At 55.3% G+C, this 14,753-nt stretch overlaps 3 protein-coding genes across 3 annotated transcripts; 2 read left to right on the top strand and 1 right to left on the bottom strand.

Annotated features, from left to right (window-relative positions):
* Window positions 1–1,003: 1,003 nt before the first annotated feature.
* GCG54_00009186 (putative aldehyde dehydrogenase-like protein C21C3) lies at window positions 1,004–2,949 on the top strand (the record flags this gene model as incomplete). The annotated part of the gene is made up of 3 exons (XM_045409135.1): window positions 1,004–1,065; window positions 1,141–1,303; window positions 1,363–2,949. The coding sequence occupies 3 exons, from the start codon at window positions 1,004–1,006 to the stop codon at window positions 2,947–2,949; spliced, it is 1,812 nt and encodes a 603-aa protein (XP_045256380.1).
* A 496-nt stretch (window positions 2,950–3,445) lies between these two features.
* GCG54_00009187 (ATP-dependent RNA helicase DED1) lies at window positions 3,446–8,223 on the bottom strand (the record flags this gene model as incomplete). Its single annotated transcript, XM_045409136.1, has 8 exons — window positions 3,446–3,846; window positions 3,899–4,393; window positions 4,447–4,884; window positions 4,938–5,131; window positions 5,178–5,474; window positions 5,537–5,617; window positions 7,128–8,095; window positions 8,176–8,223. 8 exons carry the CDS (start codon window positions 8,221–8,223, stop codon window positions 3,446–3,448), a joined length of 2,922 nt encoding a protein of 973 aa, XP_045256381.1.
* Window positions 8,224–8,677: 454 nt separating this feature from the next.
* On the top strand, window positions 8,678–9,259 carry GCG54_00009188 (uncharacterized protein; the record flags this gene model as incomplete). Its single annotated transcript, XM_045409137.1, has 3 exons — window positions 8,678–8,695; window positions 8,775–9,074; window positions 9,155–9,259. 3 exons carry the CDS (start codon window positions 8,678–8,680, stop codon window positions 9,257–9,259), a joined length of 423 nt encoding a protein of 140 aa, XP_045256382.1.
* Window positions 9,260–14,753: the final 5,494 nt, after the last annotated feature.

A 14,753-nucleotide genomic window follows, 5' to 3' on the forward strand; every position in this document is an offset into this window, starting at 1 on the left:
GACGGCGTTCAAAGGAGGGCAAAGGAAAGGAAGACTCGGATGGCATTGTTTTGTACGAGTTTGGTGTGCATCCTAGATTTGAGAGGGGGCGCCAGGAACCAGTCCGTTTGAAGGTGCTGGAATCTCTCCTTAGGCCGGCCCCATGGCGTTTTGTCTGGGCGGGCCAAAGAAAGTGATGGCGCGCAGCTCCAGCTGCTGACGCCTTTTGTACATACGCACGCAAACTGGAGGAGGAGGAGGAAAAAGAAGCGAAAACCACATAATACCTCAGGGGTAGCTTGGAGATGAGCAGCGGACAGAAGCCAGCCATTATTTGAATTGTTAAAACAGGATATTTCCGAAAATGCCTATCCCCATGTGACGACCTCAGACACAGCCGACTGGATTTGGTCTTGGCCTCGAAGAAGGGTATAAAATTAGCTCGGCCCAATTCCAGAAGCAGCCACAACATTAATACAGCACCTATTACAGACCGTAATAAAATGTCGCCTTGCTACAGGCAGCGATGTCTGTTTTCTCTGCCTCCTGCACGCCTTGTCTTCCTCGTAGTTGTTTCCGCCCTGCCTGCTTCCGTGCGCGAAGAGCATCTGCACTTCAGAGCTCTTTAGCCACTTGGGAAACATTTCCTCCCTGTATTCTGTCCAGTCTCATGTTTCTTCTTTCCTACTCGTGGTGTTACAAACAGCCAGTAAACGTGGTTCCCCCGCACACCGCACGCAGGTACGATGCTGAGATGCGGCACCCCTGCACCGAACGCCATGCCCCTGCCAAATCATATCCACATCAGCGGGGGCCCTGGACCGGGGCAAGCTCCCCCGAGCTCTGCTGATTTTTGGCCAAGAACATCCGATGCGGCGTTCATTCAGGGTCCGCCAGTACCACCAATATTCTGGCTGTCAGCTAGCTACCTTGGCCAACCGCGACTTTAACACCGCGTGGGCTGCTTCACAACCTTCGTCGACAAGAGTCCAATTGGTGACCATTGACACAGTTCAACGCCAATATGGACCCAGAGATTTGGGACGAGGTCGCTGAGAGGCTCAACTCTTTCGTCGAAGCTATTCCGTACGCTACCGGCCGCCAAATGGCGCCACTTTCTGCTCGAAGGATCACCCGCTGACTTGAACGCTTTGCTTGCAGACCCGGCGTGCCTCAATATGCCTTCGCGGCACTCGCAATTGCCTTGAGCATTTGGCTCCTACAGCTGGCCAAGTCCTGGAATGAGGACAAGGCAATCGTCTACAAAGTCGATCCACCCAAGCTTCCCGAGAAGCATACAATCGTCGAGGAGACGAACATCAAGGTACGCGGTTACTCCACGCGTTGAGCGCGCCTGAACATGGCTGATATGGGGTTTTGCAGGTCTCCGGAACCACTGCAATTCAATGTTACGCCCCGGCCACCGGCCAGTTCCTCGGCTTCGTCAACCCCTCAACACCTGCTGCGATAGACCGCGCCGTCGATGCCGCCCATGCGGCCCAGGCTAAATGGAAGCACACCTCCTTCCGCGAACGCCGCCGTGTTCTGCGTTCCATGCTCCAGCACGTCCTCGATAACCAGGAGGCCATCTGCCGCGCCGCCTGCCTTGATTCTGGGAAGACCATGGTTGACGCCCAGTTGGGCGAGATTCTGGTCACTGTCGAGAAGCTTACATGGACGCTGAACCACGGCGAGAAGGCGCTCAACCCTGAGCGGAGGCCCACAAACCTCTTGATGGCGTACAAGCGCAACGAGGTGCGGTACGAGCCTCTCGGTGTTGTCGGTGCGCTTGTGAGCTGGAACTACCCTTTCCATAACCTCATCGGACCCATCATCTCTAGCATATTTGCGGGCAACGGCGTTTTGGTCAAAGTCTCTGAGCAGACGGCATGGAGCTCGCAGTACTTCACCAGCATTGCCAGAGGTGCCCTCATTGCCCATGGACATGATCCTGCCCTGATTCAGACCGTGGCGTGCTGGCCCATCAACGCGGATCACATTACGTCCCACCCCAAGATCTCGCACATCACCTTCATCGGCTCTCGTCCCGTGTGCCTCAAGGTTGCCGCCTCTGCCGCCAAGTCTCTCACGCCGGTCATCGCAGAGCTGGGTGGCAAGGATCCGTCGATCGTTCTCGACTCCGCTGCAAAGGACTTGAAGCGTATTGTTGAGATTCTTATGCGCGGCACCTTCCAGGCCTCTGGGCAGAACTGCATTGGCATCGAGCGTATCATTGCTACCCCTAAACTATATGAACAACTCGTCGCTACTCTCGCCCCCAAAGTCCAAGCCCTCCGCCTCGGCCCCACAGCGGATGTTGGCGCCATGATCTCGGATGCTTCCTTCACCCGGCTGGAGTCCCTCGTCGACAACGCCGTTAAGCAGGGCGCTCGTCTCCTCGCCGGCGGCAAACGACACGTCCATCCCGAACACCCCAAGGGCCATTACTTCACACCTACTCTCCTCGTTGACGTTACTCCCGACATGGAAATTGCCAGCGAGGAGTGCTTCGGTCCCGTCATGACAATCATGCGCACGCCCGGTCCTGACGCAGAGTCCATCCTGTCGGTTGCCAACGCTCCCGACTTCGGCCTTGGTGCCTCGATCTTTGGCGGTGACAACGACCCCGTCCTCCGCACCGTTGTCGACGGCCTGAAGACGGGCATGGTGGCCATCAACGACTTTGGCGCGACCTATGCCGTCCAGCTTCCCTTTGGTGGCGTCGGCGGTTCCGGCTATGGACGTTTCGCCGGCGAGGAGGGCCTGCGGGGCCTATGCAACGTCAAGAGTATCTGTGCAGACCGCTTCGGCTGGATGGGTGTCCGCACCGCCATCCCGCCCCCCGTCAAGTATCCAGTGCCGGACCAGGAGCGGAGCTGGAGGTTCACGAGGGGCGTCGTTGGCGTGGGATACGCTATCGGTCTTGTTGGCAAGATCAAGGGTCTGTTGGACATTATGAAGAATGCTTGATTTACAGCACAGGAGTGGAGACGTATGATTCACGATTCTTAGAGCATCTTAGACAGACGGTAGATAGACACATTAATATGGCGAGAGGCGGCGAAAAGCATAGTTCAATACCAGGTAATCAAAGGCTGTTTGGTCTGTATTCGAATCCTCGCTGTCTCATCTTGCGTGACTGTGCCTTTTCAGGTGGTGTCCTCATAAATTCTTAACGTGGATTTAGGTAGATATACGGTCGCATGATAGATGTGGCGTCAACGTCAGTTCGATAGAATCTAGGAGCCGTGGTCGTTCTCAAGCTTAGACAACTTGTAACAGGACCATGACTGCAGACATATCACCAAAGTCAACAGACAAAACATGTGCGAGAAAATTATGATTAGTTGCCTCCAGACCCTATTCCTTTTGGCCGTCTAAAAATCCACCAAAGCATTCCGAATAGTCTGTCGGCAAGCTACCTTCAAATCCTCTAAACTTCCGAACCGAAATGTCCAAACACCAATCACCAGCCATCGCCACCTGCAGACGCACCCCAGGCGGGAGCCTCGGTCGTCTGGTTACCGCCAGCATCATCGCCGCCGCCACCCCAGCCGCCAGCATCACCGCCAGCATCGCCGCCAGCATCACCACCCCAGCCACCGCCAGCGTCACCACCAGCGTCGTCGCCACCCCAGCCGCCACCACCGAGGTGAGCAATGCCAGCCTCCTCAGGGTCAAAGTCCGACTCGGTCTCGAACTTCAGGTTCTCAAGACCCTTGCCAGTGGGCTTGAAAGGCTCCAGGAACTCGGGAATGTCCTGCTTGGTCTCCATGAGGGTACGGACCAGAACGCTGGCAATGGGCTCATCACGCTCAGTGTAGAAGGATGTAGCAATGCCACGCTGACCCATGCGACCAGTGCGACCTGGATGTTTTGTCAGTATACAATAGGTCATGCCAGTCAGAGTGTGTCTTACCGATGCGGTGGGTATACTCCTCGATGCCACCGTGGTCCATGCTAGGCAGGTCGTAGTTGATGACATGCTTGACATTCTTCACGTCAATTCCACGAGCGCTGATGCCAGTGGCGATGAGAATGGGAGCCTTGCCCGCACGGAATGCACGCATAGAAGCCTCACGCTCCAGCTGGGTACGGTCGCTGTGCATGGAGGTGCACGGGAAGCCCATGTTGAAGAGGTAGTCGTCAAGCTCGTCAGCGGTACGCTTGCTGTTCACGAAGATGATGGTGCGGCAGGCGGCGAGAGACTCAATCTGCTCCTTGAGCTTCGACTTTTTGTCGAAAGGAGCGACCTCGATCACGCGCTGAAGAATGTTGGTGTGAGTGCTGCCGATACGACCAACGCTGATGCGGACACTGGAGGAGGTGCTGAGATGCTCCTTCGCAAGGTCACGAAGAGCCTTGGGGAAGGTGGCGGAGAACAGCATATACTTGATGTTTCCCTCCTGCTGCTCTGTGGAAAGCGTCAAACTTTGGACCACACAATAAGATCAGAGCGAGACTTACCACCACCGGTCATGATGACGTCGAACTCCTCACGCCAGTCATCGTGAAGCATCTCATCGGCCTCGTCGAAGACCATGTAGCGCAGACGGCGCAGAGAAAGGACGTCGGGGCGCTGGATGAAGTCGCAAAGGCGACCAGGAGACGCGATGAGGACGTCGCAGCCCTTTCCAAGCTGCTGAATCTGGTCACGAATGGGACCACCGCCGTAAGCGACGCAAGGACGAAGCATGGTGCGGTAGCACAGCTTGCGGGCCTCGTTGAAGATCTGAATGGCAAGCTCACGAGTAGGGCAGACCACGACAACCAAGGGCTCGGCGCGAACGGAAGCCTCGCCCAACTGAACCGAGGCAGGGTTGGGACGCGGAGCGGCCAGCTTCTTCGCCTTGCCCATGAGCTTGTTGAGGATCGGGACTAAGTAGGCGGCGGTCTTGCCAGAGCCTGAGTAGGGAGTCAGTGTGTGGAAGATACCATCATTAGGGTAGAAGACGAACCAGTCTGCGCGACGGCAACGACATCAAGGCCCTTGTGGATGGCCGGGATCGTGTACTTCTGAATAGGAGTGGGAGCGTCGTAGCCACACAGGTTAATGTTCTCGAGCATGACTGGGTGAAGACCGCCATCCTTGTAGGAAGCGATGGGGTTGACGCGAATTTCGCCCTCCTGGTGAACCTCAACTTCGGAGATGCTAGGAACGTCAGCTTCAATCTATGACTTTTTGTAAGGATACCTACGCGGTGAAGTCAAGGCCGGAGTGGTCACGGCGAGTGGCCGGGTCACCAAAGAGCATGAGCTCAAGCTCGGGGTGCTGAGGACCGACCTCACCGTACTCCTCGTCCCACTCGTAGATGGCAGCATTGCCCTCCCAGTTTCCGTTCTCGATCGGGCCTGACTGGGCCATCTCCTCGTAGTTGTACGTCTCGGGCTTAGACCACTCCTTACCCTCAGCGTCAAGGGCGACAGGCTTCTCAGAGGCAGCAGGCAGCGCCGCCTCCATCTCACCGACGGAGAAAGACATGGCGATGGAGTTGCTGGAAAGAATTAGGAGTTAGCAGTGGGAAGCAAAGGAAAAGTTTCTGGTTTTTGAACCTACCAAGGTCGAGTGCTGGTCAAGAACGCGGTGAAGGGCGACTGATCTGATGACCACAGGCAAGACTGGACGAGATCCTTCCGGCTGGATGATTTTTGTCAGTCGAGGAAGGATAGAACGCGCACAGAACAATTTGAGGATGAACTTGATGAGGAGAGAACCGAAAAGGCTGGGTGAGAAAGGGAAAAAGGATCGAAGCAGCTTCGGCGGACAAGTAAGTGGGAAGGAAAAGGGCAGGGCAGAGTGCTGTCGGATGGAAGCGAGACGAAATTTTCCAGGCGACGGAACTCGAGACTGTATTTTTGGAGGAAGAACGCCACGCCCTAACGAAGCGCAAGGAAAGTGAGGTGTGGTTGGGTCTGGGAAGGAGGGATACGGGTGGTTGAGGGAAACCAGGAAAGGTCTGCAGGAGGAAAGAGGCATGAACTGCGAAACGAGAAGCACCCAAGCCAAGGATCACGAAGTGATTCCCAGTGAAGCTTTTGATCTGATGACAGCAAGATGGACGAAGACGTGATGATGGCGATGGTGATGGTGATCTGAAGAAATGGGGGTAACCTACCTCTCGTGATGCTTGACGAAGTTGTTGAAGACAGGCAAATCTTCTGATGCGAACCTTCCGTCTCGAAAGGCTGTGTTGTGTGGAGAGAAGAAAAGAGAAAGAAGTCTGGATCTTGGAGGAGGGGAGAAATTAAATATCGGAGGGAGGGAGGGCGTGCGGCAAGGCGGGTGGCCCGAGGGTCGTCGCGTCGAGACAGGCAGGCAGGTAGGCGGCAATCAACAGGGCAAGAGTGAAAGAGGGCCGAAGGGCAGTCGTCATGGGCGTCATGTGGAAGGAAGGAGGACCCAAGGCACAGGCAGGATGTGGTCCTGCCTGAGGGAGGTGGTCTTGGTCGAGACCTGTCGTGAGAACTCGAGATCTAATGTCACTGGCCAGTCAGCCTCATGACTCTTCACCACTGGATACGACCAGCCTATACGTCAGTCTCATATCACTTGGTAGCCCACGTCTTGGTCCACAACTACTGAACTTGACGAGATCTCCTCGAACGCCAGAGGGTTGGAACTTTTCAAGAAGAGGGCTCAGGGCAAACCGAACTGCATGGTGCATCTTGCCGTACCCAGCATGCAGCCTGCATGTCACCACAGCAGAAAGAGACGAGAGGCTCTGTTTGACGACCAAAAAGAAAGACATTTAACAGGGGGTAGGCTGCTTCATGTTCAACAAAGCCCGGGTCAGACGCACAGAAACATAGAAACGGAATTCTCACCGAGGTGAGCGGGTATCATTGATGTATCCATCCACATCTATCAAACGCTGTCTGTTCATAGGCGTATCTATCGGGTATCTTGTGGAAGCTTAGGTTGAGTCTCCGGCCTTTATCTTGGGCCGCATGTGCGACAGCACGTGTTCCAACGTATGGCGTATATACCTGCTTCGGACCACACGCTGCTTGACACCTGGGGCCAAACTGTCGCTCTAAGGAGTTGCGGAATGGCTGACGGTGTTCCACGATGACGACGGAATCTCTTCTGTTTGTGATCCTGACTTTAGGGAAGCCTTTCATCGGTCGAATGCTCCTATGCCCCTTACCATAAATCCAGCAAATCCTGAGGGTCAACGGCGGAAGTAGGCTCATATCCCTCCATATCCTCCTTCAATGATTTCTCTAAAGTGATGGCAGATCGACCACTCGCACCGCCCTCCTTCTTTGCCTGCTCAATACCGCGGCTGAAGGATTCCGAGAACCTCTTATGAAAAACACGCTGTCGAGACTCGCGATCGTTGTACATCTCCGCCTCTTCGTCTCTGCGAGTCCCGAATAGGTTGAGATACGCAAATGGATTTGGTGCCCGTGGGATGCGGTACATGTTGTCGTAGAGGGCGTTCGGGTTACTCGGCGCCGCAACCTCTGGCTTGAGCCCTGCCTTGAGAAACCTCCCCAGCACTCCAACTTGCCTTGCGTGCGATTGCGAGTCTTTGGATCTAAGGCCGGTCTTTGGCGCACTCGTCCACCCGGTACTCGACTTTACGGACCATCCCATCAGCGCGCAGAAGCTGTTGAGCGTCTTAACCCAGCCGCCGGGACAGCTGACGGTCTCGTCCTCCGCAACATCAAGAAGCCACTCCAATACTGACAGGGAATCGTTGCTGATGTCGGCAGAAAGATGCGTCATGCCGGCGCGAATGTACATGATGCACTTCTCGGCGTGATGCCTGACTTCGGTTTCTGGGAGTTCACGGAAGAGCTTGAGTAGTTGGCTGCGGACGGGACCAGAGGCGTCAGAGATGAGGGGCAGGAGTTTGCCGAGAATGGTCGCGGTGCCGACGGGGTTGTTGCCAAAGCCCACCTGGCTCGTGAGATGTGCCAGCGCTTCTTTGCGCACCTTGTCTGATCTTGAGGTTGATGCGAGGGAGAGGTGGTGTTTGAATTGTGTTCCGACGTCAGGGGCTTCTTCTGCGAGGGACTGCTGGCCCATCACAATGGACTTAGCCTTGAAGCTGGTGTCTGTGAAGTTGGCCGGCTTGGCCTTGGTCTTGCCAACCTTGAACTTTGGTTTCTATGCCATGCTGTCAGTAACGCTTCAGAGGCATGATACGGTTGAAGGTGGTCCATCCACGCCTCAATGGATTCTCATACCGCAAAGTCCTTGGCCTTTTGGTTCTTTTTCCTCGTGCTGGAACCCATGATGGTTGTGTATGTGAATAATTAAAGACTATTGAAATATTTCGGTGATGATGTCGCCTTCGGTCAAGCGTAAGAAATCCCAAAACCGTATCTGATATCTTTTAACTGAGATTTTCACATGAGAGCAGCATGTCACAGCAATCAGAGACCCCTGCCAGAACGGGTGCCAGAAAATTTCAGCGGTCAGAAACGGCAGAATTTGAGCGGCGCTCGGCCCCACCAGGGCGTTGGTACGCTGTTACCCAGTGAATCCTAGCAGCAGTAAGGTACAACAGCACCGACCGAGCTTAAGCTGATCCAGCCTTACGGACCAAACACCCGAGCTCTACGGAACCGGCCGTTTACGATAGAACGAGTCACACAATCACCTTGGACCTCACTTCCTCAAGTACGGCGGGCTGACGAGCAACACCACTTTGGCCACCTACCCCGCCTCCGTCGCAGCACACACGAAATGGCCGAATCAGTACCCGTGAGCGACCTCGAGACCCCTCTGCCAATGTCGTCATAGCTGACATCCAGCGTGCCCTTTGCGCGCGTGCAACACAAAGACCAACGGCCCCGATGCCCTCGACGAGACTCTCAGCCGACTCTCCAAGAAGCCCGGCGTCAAGGCCGTCGTCATCCTCGACCGAGCCACCGGCGCGATCCTCCGCACGACGGGACAGCTGTCCTTCAACGCCTCAGCGCTGCCGAGCGGCGGCTCCTTCTCAGGGGAGGGCGCGGCTGCGCAGCAGCAGCAGAATGGCGAAGGCGAAGGCGATCAGCCTCAAGGTCTGGAAGACTTTGCGGCCAAGGTATGGAACTGGGTTAATGCGTCGGGCACGCTGGTGTTGGACCTGGATACAGAGGTGAGGACACCCAATCCCCAAGACTCGAGCGCAACCTTACAAATTTGGTGGGAGAGCTGGCGCTGACGTACGGGGGGTAGGACGAGCTGAAGCTGTTGAGACTACGGACGAAGAAGCAGGAGCTGGTCATTGTGCCGGATCCAAAGTACCTCCTTATCGTTGTCCACGACACACCGCCTGCTTGAGAGGCCTACTCAGTCATCACGAACGACCTCAGCTGGCGTTTCACGAGGCCCCTTCCTCTTGACCACATCGAGCGAAGTGCGCTTCATGCATGCATGCAGATTAGCGGGCAGGGCAATCCATTGGGCAGGCCGGAAGATGAGGGCATCTCCAAGATTACCTACGGTGCAGGAGGTCGGCGAAGACTAAGACGGAAAGCTCTGCGGCACGCACAAACACACATGCGTATAAGATTGCTGCAGGCAGGCGAATCGAAATGGGCTGTCGATGGGCGGCGCGAAGGCACGAATGATACCCTGAAATTACAAATTCATGACCATGGCATTTAGGCCCGGGAATCCAGCCGGGTCGGCAGGGCGGGTGCGGTCGCGACGTCCGGGCCGCTTGCTTGGCTAGGTTAGCTTTTCGACGCTGTTGGACGAATATGAATATAAGATGAATTGCAAACCTAAGCCAAAAGTCAAAAAGGTCCAGAAAACGAGAAAACGAGGTCCGGACTGGCCGGCTTGAAATAGGGTGTAAACAAAGCCACCGGCTTCTTTCCCCGAGATCTTCTGGGCCAGTCCTTGCTTCGAGACGGACTCGTCCATCAAAAACATCAAACTGGTCCGTTCGCCTCCTGTCGTTCACTCCCCGAAGGCACGAACGACATCTCTTCACCGAACACCACGTTTTGGCACCAAGAACCGTGGCGCGACAGACCGTCGACGGGAAGTGGGTTGGCTTAAGCGTCCAGCCGCACGCAGGACCACCCATCCATACACCACACCAGACGCACCTCAGAGCAACAACCCCCTCGTTCGTTTTGGGGGCTTATAATAACAAGCCTAGGATTAGATTAAAGGCCTGTCCCTCTGGAAGCCGCGGCCATTATCCCCCTGGTTTCGACCAGTCGGCAGTCGAGGTTTCGTAACCTCGCGTCAGAGAAATCTTTCCACGGACGACTTTTTGGAACATGAAGAAAGTGGTCCAACATGCAAAGGCGGGAAATGGGAATCTCGTTTCAGCAAGCTATGGGAAATCCTTGCCGGGCACTCCGTGGCGCCGGCCTCCAGGCTCCCCCCGTCTCCCCTTTCGTCATCGTGTCGAGTTGCTCTTTCGTAACGAGAGATTGTGGGCAAAGAAGTTTTTTAAACTTTTTTAACCTATTCGTGCATTTTTCTGGGCGTGGTTCGCTGCGAGGCGTGTTTAATTTTGGTGCTGCCCTGTGGTAGGGTGCCCTTGTAGTGTAACCTTCCGTTTTGGAGTGACACGACCTATTTGAACTCTGTTCGGGGTTTTGTTTACATATTCCTTTGCCAAGTGTCGCAATCAGTTGCTAGACTTGAACAGTTTTCGCGATGTCGAGTGCCGTCTTATGCAACTTGATAGACGAGGCCCCCCCTTCCCGATGTCCTTTCTTCCTCCCTCTTCGGCCCCGTTCCCGATGGCTTTGAGACAACCGCGTTCGAGAACACTGGAGAGAGCAGAGAGTACGCAGACGACCACTCGTGAATTGACGTTCTCACCCATGGCACTGTCGTCTCATGTCAAGGAAGATCAGGGCCCTCAGCTGCCCAATGCTTCTGCGGATACCTCTCTGGAGCTTTGGGGGAGCTAAGCTAGGGAGTGTGGTTTGGTTTCCGCCGTGGCTGAGGGAGGCAGCAGAAGAAAGTCTGCCGCGACGAAAGCCTTGCGGTCAAGAGCTCCCGTCGTCGACGTTTCAAAAGTCTTGAAAATAGTTCCAGATACAGCATAGGGAAGGGGGGATCTTCAAAGTGCTGGGCCGCACCGGTTCCACCACGGACCCCGAACCTGGTCGGCAAACGGTTTTCTTTACCCCATATCGAATGTTAGAGGATGTTCGAGAAAGAAAGAAAATTGAAGGACTCCTTGCATTCTCTGTGTTTGGAAACTCTGAAGCAAGCAGCATGGGAAGGGGGGCCGGCAAGGAAAGGCTCAAGCCACATCCGCACGCATTGCAGAGGAACAATGTATCTCGGCGTTATCCACTGGTGGCACACGGCATGCTTCACCAGGATACGCGACGGGCCGACAGAGTCTTGACGATGGTGGCGTTTTTATCTTCTTCGTCTGCTCCCTCAATTCTGCAAGGCCACGGCACAGGCAATGCCAATTTGCTTCGATCCCGCACGGCGTTGCCAGGGTTGCGAGCTTCGCCGAGCTTCTAGTCTGCGGCATCATACGTGGTTTCTTGCTTTTTCGTCTTCGCTGGTGCTTCTTTTTTGCACAGCCCGTATTGCAAATTGAAGGCCAACCCAAATTCAACTAAGCCGGCGAGTCTTGAATTCGAACCAAGGCAGTTGAGGGATCAACAGCGCGACAACTCAGCATACGAAAGAGCCCACTGCTACGTAAATTCTCCGTACAGCTCGTCATCTCTTGGAGGACGGGGACCCGATGACAGCTGTTGGACAACGCTGGACTCGCCTCACACCCTCTCCTGCACAAGTGGAGAGTGATGTTGCGGATCCCGAAACCACCTAATCAGAGATCTGCTGGAGACCCCGGCCGTGTACTTCATTCACATGCGCGCCTGGCTGTTCGTTCTCGTTCTGGCCTCTCGCAGGAACTTCATCTTCAGCTGGTGCTCCATTTCCCACCGAACATTTCTTTAGCTCTGCCTTTTCCGCCACTGATATTCCCACCTGGTTCTCCAGAAGGAAAGAAGAGATCAAAATCCACAGACGTCAAGCAGCTGGGGTGAATTTCCCAAAGTGATGTGCTGTTGCGGTCGTAGCCATGGATCCCTTACCCACTTGCGGCCTCCGTGCTCTGGCGTCGTCTGTGTCTTGTCTCTGCTGTCTGCTACCTGTCACCGGTCTCGATGTCTCTGTCCCTGGATGTTTGTCTTCCATTACGGCACTGGCACTGGCCTGACACGTTCCCGGGAGGCGGCCTCGGCAGGACGCAGCGCGTTATCATGCAGTCTAACATCGTCGAAAAGGAAAGGGGAGGGGGCACACACACAATACGTCCGGCGGCGGTGCTATAGCTCTCGTACTTTTTTGCCTGTGCGACGAAGAGTGCCGTACCGCGAAATGAGAAGATGGGAGATGGGATAGGCCTGCAAATCAGAGTGACAGCCCGTGCCATGGAACCGTCGCTTTCTTGTGTCCCTCCATGCTAGCTTAGCTTCCCACGGTAAGGCAGCACGACGCAAGGCGGGACAGGGGACATGGTCCTGGGCTCTATCACTCTGGTACATCTTGCAGCATCACGTCAGGATTAAATCCGGCGCACGAGAGCACGGAAGGCAGGCTGTGAAGGCGAAGTCGAAGAGAGAGGGAAAATGGTACATGCTCTGTTGTCTGCGAGATACGGGAACACCCACACCCCCCCAACTAGCATAGCGGAGATGACGAGCGATCTAGCAGAGGTCCTGATGGTTTTGTTTTGCATGTTATTTTTCATTCTTTTATTTAACTATTCGTTTTTTTTTCTCAGCCCTCGCGTCGCTGATTGTCGCCTCGAGTTGCTCGAGAAAGACGAGCCTTAGCCCGTTTAAATCGCACAATCTGGGATCTGAGACTGCCGGGCTCCGTCGCTTGTCCTTGCCCAGATCCCTGAACGTCTCCATCTCTGCCCATCTCCAGTCTGGACGCCCCTCCTCAATCGTCCCGCCGGCGCTGATGCTGCTGCCCTTCTCCTCCTCCCCCAGCTCCGGGGGTGCTATATTCAGATACGTGAATAATAATTCAAGGACTCTCGTAGCTTGCGTGACAGGACAGAACACAGACCAGCCAGCCAGGCCCATGTTGCCCTTGCGCGTGCGCGTGCGGCTAGGACGAGGGGTGCACCAACAAAGTGGACATCTCGCAGCGCGGGCTGTCCTATCCAGTGCCTGTCTTATCCTGTGCCATCTGTCACCATCCAGTCATAGGCAGGGTCGTTGCGGGAAAACGCAGCCCAGGCCCAGCCCAGAGACAGACACCAGCGCAGCAGATGCTGCCCAAAGAGGTGAAGGAAGAGAGGATAAGGTAGACGTGGAGAGTGGACGATAACAGGAACATGTCCTCCCCCTGCCTTGGCAGCCTGTGGTGCATGTATGCTGCGTATGTGTATGTATGCGTGTGTCTCTCTATCTGTCTCTCTCTCTCACTTGATTCGCATTTCTTGTTTTAACATCCCGTCGCCTTGCTTCCCTCTCCTCTCTTCCTCTCTTCTCGCAGTCACACACTGTTATTCTCTTCACCTACCGTCATCCATTCCCCCTCCATCTCGATTCTGCTCTTCCCGTTTCCCGTTTCTCATCCCCCCACCATCATTATTGCCTTATTGCAGCAGTCAGTACTTGGTTCGATCATTTTGTCCCGCGGTGACCCCCTCTCCGTTGCAACTCCAAGGTCGCCTTGCAGAAAATTTGGAGTCGACTTTTTGCCTTGCACGTCGGGATAGGACATCAGCCCCCCTCCCCCCTCATACGCCACCTTGAACCAGCCACGGCCAGGCGAGACAGCAAGAGAAGCTTGGAAGACCACGACGACAACCAGGAAAGAGGGAAATATTCCAACACTAGAAGGGAATTTACTTGGAACAAAAAAAAGAGAGACGGTCCAGGAAGACAGGGCCTGAAAGAGGTCAAAGTTGGTAACCCCGAGGGAAAGTCGAGACGAATGAGACGAACACGGCGGCCACCTTCATCTCATCCCAGAAGAGACGACTTAGACGACGTGAAAAAAGATGCCGTCGCTATCGCTCCTAAGACGGGGGACGACCAAGAGACACGAGCAGCAGCAGCCGTTCACACCACAGACGAGTCCACGGAGAGAAGATGAGAGAGTGCAGCGAACGGGTACTGGCTTCGGATCGGTGGTAGGAGGCGGAGGTGCAGGCGCAGGCGCAGGCGCAGGAACGTTGGCAGGATCAGGGACGGGCGAACGGGAGCGCAAGTCGTCCAAACGGGACTTCTTTGGCGGGCTCTTGGGTCGCAGCAGGAGTCGAACGCCGACGACATCGACGTCGTCGCCGGCCAGCTCTGCGCGGGGGACCGGTGCCGAATCACCAACCAAGCTTCCTGTAAGTCGGCATTCGCGCGTTTACTCATGTCGTTCTTTTCTTTGATGTCTTTTCCGTTCCTTTTCCCTCCCCTCCTTTGACATTCAGAGATCATCCACACACACCCGTGGTTCTATTTTCCACCTTTTTAGTGGCCCGCTGTGGTTCTGGCTTCTCGGTGCCCCTCAAGCAAGGTCCCTGAAGGGTGCATTTTCGCTGGGGCGGCGGGCGAGTGCCCTTCTCCAGTTTCCCGATGCTCCGATGCTCCGATCGCGCCGGCGAGAGGACGGGAGGGGGAAGGGTCTGGACGTGGGAAATGAGGGAGTCCTCGGAATAGAAGCAGGTGTGCTGGGAAGTCCCAGATGGGTGCAGGCAGACAGGCAGAAGATGCATAGACATTACGCAGTGCGAACACCTACCTGCTCCTGCTTGCAGAGGACGGCAGATTGGCGCAGCATGATGATGTATGTACGCGGCAAAGCAGCGCGCAGCAAGAAA

The sequence above is a fragment of the Colletotrichum gloeosporioides genome (assembly GCF_011800055.1).
Source record: "Colletotrichum gloeosporioides strain Lc1 chromosome Unknown consensus_117, whole genome shotgun sequence".
NCBI classification, from domain to species: domain Eukaryota; kingdom Fungi; phylum Ascomycota; class Sordariomycetes; order Glomerellales; family Glomerellaceae; genus Colletotrichum; species Colletotrichum gloeosporioides.